At 33.1% G+C, this 9,104-nt stretch overlaps 1 protein-coding gene across 1 annotated transcript in view; it reads left to right on the forward strand.

Annotated features, from left to right (window-relative positions):
• LOC149791741 (uncharacterized) overlaps positions 1-3,111 on the forward strand; it is an 83,308-nt gene extending 80,197 nt beyond the window's left edge. Inside the window, exons 38-40 of the mRNA XM_089970241.1 lie at positions 884-954; positions 1,365-1,415; positions 1,715-3,111. Of these exons, the coding sequence (XP_089826367.1) occupies positions 884-954; positions 1,365-1,415; positions 1,715-1,729 (137 nt within the window). The 3' untranslated portion in view covers positions 1,730-3,111. The remainder of the gene's footprint in view (positions 1-883; positions 955-1,364; positions 1,416-1,714) is intronic.
• Positions 3,112-9,104: the final 5,993 nt, after the last annotated feature.

The raw sequence follows: 9,104 nt of genomic DNA on the forward strand, positions 1-9,104 counted from the left end.
TACTTGAAGTGGTTACAATGCTGATCAGTTTTATTATAAAAACTGTACAATCAAGGTATAATATGTTGTGAAATGATGTGAATACAGCATCGTTTACCATGCTAGTATAACCAATTTAACCTGTAGTAGTAAGGAGCATATGTTGTTTTGATAGATCTAATCGTGGTTTAATTTATAAAAATTATTTAAAACGTCATCATACATTGGTAGTATCATTTAAATCATTCATTGCATTCATCCATGTCACAATATCCCCATTTTATGGTTCAAGTCAGAAACGAGTCATCATGAGATACTTAGCCAGCAGAGCTATAGGCTGACTTATGAGTCAAAAGCTATATACAAATCTAATCGTTCTTTTCCTAATTAGTTCCTCATCTGAATCGCTTTGTAAGCGTCTCGATAAATCAGGCAAGTTATAAATAAATTATGGGGAATACCGGAAATTCATATCATATTCTTGTTTTTACAGGTTGTGATATAAAAATCACGAAACTTGCTTCTAAATAAACGTTTATACAAATATATAACATATACGTGTAAAGTTAAAATCTTCTTTTATTTATATGTGCTAGTTATGCTAGTTATTGAATAAGTGTAATTAAAATTCAGTAACGCACCACTTTTCGGAGAAAATAAATAAATTTCTTTTATTTATTCGTACATACACTGTGCATGTATATACGTATCGTAACATAGACACATGTAGCTATATATTAAAGATCAGCATATATAACCAAATCAGCAAGAATGTTTACTTCTTGACCTTTAAATACAGAAAACATGAATGGTCGAATTAAATCAATTCGTCTTTAAGGCCCGTGCTAGGTCTTATATGTCTCATTTATAAGGTTTTGTTTAAGAAGCAATAACATAATTTCAGAAGAAACAAGCGCCTCGAACGTTGGGGAATCGTGGCAAATGGCTGCTGCAAGCATGAATCAGGGTCAAAAGGTACTAAAATGGAAGCACGAAACAGTAAAATAAATCATACAATTTTCCAGTTTTTTTTCTTTTCTGCTTTCTTTAAATAATAATAATAATAATAATAATAATAATAATAATAATAATAATAATAATAATAATAACAATAATAATAACATACGTTAACAGGCAATATTTTGCCATGTGAAAAATAAACCTCTAAAGTAATGTTATCAATAATTTTTGTTTCGAACGTTACAATATTATTAACATGCTTGATATATAACAAGCTGTCCTCCTTTATGCTACGATTAAATAAGGGCGGCGCTTTTGAATGATTTTATAGTCCTGGATGAGAAGGTTTAAATAGTAAGTTTCAGGTATTCTACATGTAGCACTGAACATCAAATTCAAAATTATGTTCTTATTTTCAATTTCAGTTTCATATTAAAAGGCCCAAAGTGACAGAAGAACACAACCAGATTCGTGTGGTAAGATAACTTTCAAATTCAATTTCTTTCTCTCTCATCAAATTACTTCAAGTATTTCAAAAAGCTCTTGACCTTCTATTTTCGGAAATGTAGATACAACATTTAAACTATCAAAATGTGTAGTTGTCTTCTCTTGAATTTTGAATATTGAATAATATATAATAATAAAAAGCTAATGTATGAAATATATTTCGATGAATATTAAAATGTATTACAGTAATTTTCTACCAATCTGTTTTCTTCACATGATACAAGTCATTTTGGCCATTTGCACTGATAATGTACACTTTCCTTTACAGTCAGAGATAGCCTGATTTATACCTGAGATGAGTCAACTGATGCATGAATTATGTAGATGGAAGAAGCCAATGCTCAAGCACCTGATAAACCGAGACAGTTTAGAAACATCAAAACGGAATCAATACCCTGCACCAAAATAATATTCATATATCAATAGCTAAAATATCTTTCATATACTCTGACGTGTAGAAAGTTTCTTCTTTTATGAACCTTTTCTTGTTATCCGTTTAGAGCAGTGTAGCCACATTAGGTCTCTTTGATAATTGTATATATCTTTCTTGTACGATAAACGTAACTACATTTTAGGAATGATTACCCAACTATTTTGCCAGCACGGATTCAACTTGACACTAATTATTCAGGTAAATAGTTTTTCACTAGCGGATCCATATCACTTTTTGTTACGTATTCTAGTTAATTGACATTTTTATTAGCTTATGTTCCGTTAGCATTTTAAAATTGATTTTTACTGACTTGCTAGCATATTTGTATAATTAATCGAGTAGTTAAAATTGCAGCATAAATATATTTGTGTCGGATGTTATAGTTATGTGATCGATTGTCAATTATGGAAAACATATAGTATACATGTTAGGTTCATTGTGCATCTCTGTCTGCGATAACAATATTAAAATTCTAATCACTCTGTAGCCTTTGCGAAAATGTACATATGTGGTACCTTTCATGTGTTGTTTCCTTTGAAGCATGTATATCAGTTGTACATTACGCTCTATGCTACGACGTATATATCATATACAGTTTACTTTTAATCCCATAATATGTATTAGTTTCGTTCATGTTAATTGTAACGATGCAGATGTTGCCGGAATGCATTCGTCCTTGTCATATATACATTTGCATGGTTGATCGAAATACAGTTTGAAATTTGACAAGATTGTATAAGTTATAATAATCTTGGAGCTTGCTAGTACTGATTTGCATACTACTTGTTACAGTTCCATACATATAAATACATAGCTTATGTATTGCGTATTCAAATATTGTTATCACTTGTTTATAGTCTTATCAAACCCCCACAAGCAGCTGAATATACCCTATTAACAAAATTATATAGGATATAATTATGAATCGCAAAGAGCGGGACAGAGGAAACAAAGACAACGGAAAATCATATATTGATATGCCTGTGTACACTATGAGAATGCATACTTAATATGATTCAATTATTATACAATTTTAAAGATAACGGGCATATATTCAAAGAACGTGGACATATGCATCTATCATGTGAAGTAAAATATAAAAAGCGTAGACTGGTAGATATGTCACATTTAACACCCTTTTTATTCACACATCGACACAGTTTGAGAATATAAAAATGTTCAACCCATTTTTTGTATAATAAACAGTTACTATACATCCTTTCCAATCACAACATGTCTATGCATTGTACTTTTAGCACCTAAATGGAATTGATGTAGAAATATGACAATTTATGCATGTCTTTCTAATTACTACTTACATCAATAATTTTGTATGCTAGGAAAATAACTATGTACATCTAACACATTTTTATCCCTTAGTGGCTGGCCTTAGTGAAAAACTGGCCTCGATGAACCTATCATTTTACAAATCTAATCTAAACACAGGAAAATATACGAGCTGTTCAGATTACTTGAAATATACGACTAATGAGCCGAACAATTACAACTCAGATCTCGCTGCAGTATACACATCATATCAAATATTATTTCAACATTATTGATGCCCTCTGTTGCATTTATCGCCAGTTTCATCAGTAGAAATTGCTTAAAAGTAGAAAATGGCTGAATAAAGGGATGTGGTCTTTTAGAAATTGTATTCAACCTGTACAACGAAACCTATCGCAAACCAGCGACGGTACACTCTCTTCTTCTTCCATGTATATATTAATGCGAATATGACATTATTTTGCTTTATTCCCTGTCTCTAATACGTTACAGCATGACTATGATCCTGACAATTTCGGTGGTCATGGTGAACCCCTTTAAGCACTGAAAAGTATGTATAAATTTATAAGTCATATAAAACATTCGATAGTGAAGCTATATTACTTTGTGATCAATATAAATTTTCATTTGTTCAGATGTAATAGTCTCTTAATCAAAACTAACTCTTAAAATATTGTCTGCTTTCATGATTGTCCACACCATTAAAATTTATTAATTTTAAATGATAGCTATATCATTATTTTAAACCAATGGAATCGTTGCATACAATTTGATTTTCCAGTACTTACTTTTGTCGTTTCTCCAACAGTATATGATCAAACAAAACGCATCAATGTCTGTAGATATATCCACTGAACTTATTTTTTCACGTACGTGCATCTCAAAATTAAAGTGAAATTTGGTTCCTAGCGGAGAAACTACTCAGGCTGACTGCGTTCAAAAGATTAGTACTAACCTATACTCAGGCTGCTTCGCACAATTAAATCTAATCTAACATATCCAAATAAGTGGAACGTTCAGGAAAACTTGCTTCATGTCAAAGAAACGAAAATTGTGTATTTAAGCATATTATCAGGAGTTTTTATACATGTTTTCCTAAAGTTTATATATTGTAGTAGTAGTAGCAGTATATAAGATATACAGTCAGTAAGTAAACGTTTGGCGAGATGCCGCATTGGTGATTGGTCATTGGTAAGCCCAAGCTTTTGCAATGTAATGTGTGTGTGTGTGTGTGTGTGTGTGTGTGTGTGTGTGTTGCATTGCTCAATGGTACCAGACAACCAAAATCAAAACTGCAACGATATTGGTTAAGTGCAAGGGAATCAGTCTGCAAAATGAATATACCGGATCCCTACGTACAATACAGCTTAATATTAGGGGCTTTTTGACTTTGCAATTAAATAATTTGCAAAGAACTAACAATATATTTAGAATAATGGATGCATCACTGTTTCTGTATGTATGTATGTATGTATGTATCAATGTATGTATATATGTATGCATGTATATATGTATGTATGTATGCAAGATATTCCAAACCGTCATTTATCGTACAAGTCTGGTGCCAATCTCCGTAACTGTGCCCGTTTAGATTGGACTGAAGCAAGACCATATCAATAATGCATTCAATACTAGAGAAACGTATAGTTAATTCAGCTGACGCGATTTACACAGTATATTCAAGATAATGATAAATTAAAACTTTTTTGGGAGAGAACCACTGACAAAACCCCGTTGTAAAGATAAACTGTTCCCATGTAAGTTTCCTCTAGCCAGCTCCTTTCAGCATAAACAGATCAATTCATAGGATCCCCATTGCAGAACAATCACGCGAGTCCTTATTAATTTCTGTTTACCACGAAATTAAATATTCCAACAATAATTATCGCACACTTTTGATCTAAACATTAAATAGCAATAACACAGAAAAGCGGAAGAAGTAAAGCTAATACATATAACGGTCGCTGTATTTTACTATTTTAAGCATGTTTGTCAATCGTGATGAGAAACGAGAGATACAATCTTGATACACTCATTTAATACACAGGGCCTTATTAGGAATTTCTGTGCCCAGAGCATTTACTATAGGGTTCACAAATAAATCCCGAAAGCAGCTCTGAAATATTAGCTTTATAATTTGAAATATTACAGCTATAATAGGCTAAGTATTAGACGGTTTATACTTTTAGTTTAGTTCATTTCATTTTATCCAAAGCAACCAAAAGAGGGGGCAGGAGCCCCAAGTGCACCAACACTTAATCAGGCTGAGCCAATACAAGAACATACATTCGCGAAAGACGTATCTGAAATTGCTATTCAAAAGGAGTTTCAATTTATTGTTTAGTTGTACCAAAGTTGTGTACGTATCCTTGCTGAATGTAAGGTAAAATTGTCCTGTGTGGAGTGAGATTTCACACACCTGTAAAGCTATTTAAGACAAACAACAACATGATTTGCAACATTTGCATTATTCATTGAATTATGCCGGCCCCTTTTATGTCCGACTTAGTGATCAAATCTGGGTATAATGATTTGGCAACTCATCATTTCAAAAGATCGATCAATAGGAGCCAAATATATGTTATCAAGATGATCAGTCCCAACTAAAATAAATGTAATATTACAGCAATATTGGTCATGCATTGTCGCAGTAGCAAGACTTGTGAAACTTTGTGTCAGAAAATCATAAACTGATATATGCATTTCATTTACACGTATGCACACATTTCCAAAAATGATAATTTACTGATCATGCATTATTCTTGAATTGATGTCCTTGTCCTACTTTCTATACGATTTTATCCATGGTTATTGAACTGACACATCATGTAACCTACGTGGTTAGATTGCCCGTCTTGGACGCGGGAGATCGCTGGTTGGAGCCCCGCACGAGTCATACCAAAGGCGTATAAAAATAGTGTTAGAGGCTACCACGCTTGGCTCTCAGAATTTAAAGATTAGTGTTAGGACTTGTTTTGGGATAATGTCACTGCTTGGGATATGTTGCTATGTGTCTGCGGCATGGTGCCTCGGTGTTAGACATCACTATAAGTTGTCACACTGCAGACATCTAACGATATGACTAAAAAAATATGAAAATTACGTTATGATCCAAATTGCCCCACATACATACACTATATTAAGAAATGATAGTGCACCTTAACAGACAAAAGACAGTCAGAAATGTGTGTTTTAAACTCTTTCATCCAAAAACTGAATGGTTGATGGTACAACAATGTGGGGATGGCGGGCACGAAATAAAAAATGCGTTCTATTTTAAGCAATATTTTTAATAATTGCTGTATTACAAAACTAGCAATGCTTGTGGTGGGCAATAAAAAAGTAAAAGTGCTATGTATTATAATTTCAAGACATTATACATTCATAGATCTTCAATGTTTAATAACAGGGCATTTTTTTGTTCTCTAAAGCATGATACATTTATGAAGTTTTTAAGTGAGTATTCATTCTGAATCCTAAGTAACAGAAGCATTCTTTGTTATGGATTTTAATATTCTGTTTTCCTTTCGCTCAAAACTAATTAATTTATGTGCATGTTTATTGATTTCGATGACCAATTGCAAGACACAGGGCGTATCGAGTCAATGTCATTACAAATGCTTCTTCAGGAACATTTCTTTCAATGCACTTCCAACCCATCCTATTCAAACAAATGCATGGCTAATACGTTGCCTGTTAAATTCTTAAGTCGTGTAAAGTTATTAAGAGGAACTATAAGAAATATAAACTTGGGTCGCTCTCTTTGATCCATTTCCTGTGTGTGTGTGTGTGTGTGTCTGTGTGTGTCTGTGATCTATATATCATTGCCACAGGAGACTGAAAGCTGAACACGAAATAATGGGTGGTGAAGGAAAGAAGTCGTTCAAATGAAAAAGAAAAACAATAGTAAATGAGGATGATGTTGTCTTTTCACACAAATGGAACACATATAATATCGTGTCAATATGTAGGAAGAGAAAGTAGGAGATTTGTACTTGTTACATCGAGAACTTGGGAAAATTAAGGAACAAATAAAGGATGTCAAACAAGAAAAGCAGGGACAAAATACTATGAAACATAAATAAAGTTTCCAAGTGTAAAAGTTAGCTTAATCCTCTATTATCATATCTTTAAGATTACACCCGGATAGTTTGTGTACGGAACTGGATGAGGAATATAATACTTAGACCATTAGAAGGACAACGTATGACAACCAGTTCATGCCATAGTATTTGGTGGCATTACAAGAAGTATGACAAAAATTAGTATAAATTCGACACAAGAAAGCTTACACGTACCCAGCCAGTCATTACCGTATGATAATCAAAACTATACAAATCGATTAGAAACATGATACCAAAATAGCATGGAATATAGCCAACCAATGGCTTGTATTTTAGTCTGGCTATAAGTCGGACCTATTGACCTAAATGCCACTATTTCCTCTAATATCGTTTCAGTAAAAAGTGTTTCTAGCGGGATAATAATAGAGAATGAGAAAATTAGTTACATATGATATACATACGTTAAATGTTAACGTGGTAAAAGCTCTACATCAATGAAATTACATATATGGCCACTAAAATAATACAACTCATGCCGAGCGATGTCGAAACTGATTTCAATATAGGATTTTTGTGTAAAAAAAGTAGAATCTTTACTGGCTATCTTTATCGCGTATTAATTATGGATGTAAGTAAAACGATCCACACTAAAATCTCACCTCTGTCTGCGTGGGTTCGAGTCTCGGATTCGGCCAATCTGGGTATGGGAGAAAGCTTGCCAGTGTCTTCTCGTGGGTCGGTGGTTCTTTCTGGGGGTTTTCCGGGTTCTTCATCCACCATTAATACTGGCCGCCATTTATAACCTATCGTGTGCTGAAAAATGGCGTAAAACCCTACAGCACCAACAACAACAACATAAAATGATCCAAACGATTTGTTTTGTAAATCTTGACACTCGTTACACTTTTTAATTTGAATAAAATAAAAAACATTGAGAAACGTGTCCGTTTATAATACACTCTTCAATTTGAATAAAGTGAAAAACCTTCTGACACGTGTTTGTTTAAATCATGTCCGTTTATTTATTTTTTTACTGAAAAGTACACAACGGCTGTCTTTACATATATGCATGCATACATACAAGAATACATACATACACTTGTGTGTGTGTGTGTGTGTCTGTGTGTTTCTGTCTAATGTGGGTGGATGTCCAACGAGTTCAAATTAGAAAGGCATGATATCCACAATTATTTTTCCTAATACATCCTTTAGAGCTGTAATTGTGCAACATTTTTTAATCTTAAAATTGTCTTTTGTAGGTATTGTGTGTCGCTGCTTGTAAATCCCTTTGACATTGAATCACTGGGAGTCTAAAGCGCATAGGCTAATCAAAGACTAGTTTTATACTGTTCTCAGATTTCTGTACATAACTACTGGAACTACGTGGAAGTTTTAATACTTCGTCACTTATTGATTATTTAATCACGAGTGCGAACAAACTAAGTCCTAGTCATTTGGATATATTCTTGATTTTAAAGCAAGTCAGTACAATAATATCCCAAAAGATTTAAACTATAACTGTGGTTTTGTTGACGTCCTTGTTGCAGTAGTGTTAGTTGTAATTGTTGTTGTAGTTGCAGTGTCATTACGGGTGGGATTAGGATTACTATAATAACTCTTGTAGCATCTGCTGCATTAATTGACATATTCTATGTTTAACATGTGCATTTTAGAGTTTTTGTATGTGCTGCTAATAATCAAATCATTTTACAATAAAGCTGGGGGATTTTATAATCTTTTATAATAGTGTTTATTAGAATCTAATGTGCATGCAAGCGTATAGTTACACAAATTTTCGGTTGAAAAGAAGGGGCTGTCGGCATGATAGTATTGATCATACAAAAATCAAACACACTGCTGTGTCTTTCTTCCTC

Source organism: Sinohyriopsis cumingii, chromosome 9 (assembly GCF_028554795.1).
Source record: "Sinohyriopsis cumingii isolate HCF-2022 chromosome 9, ASM2855479v2, whole genome shotgun sequence".
In the NCBI taxonomy this organism is placed as follows: Eukaryota; Metazoa; Mollusca; class Bivalvia; order Unionida; family Unionidae; genus Sinohyriopsis; species Sinohyriopsis cumingii.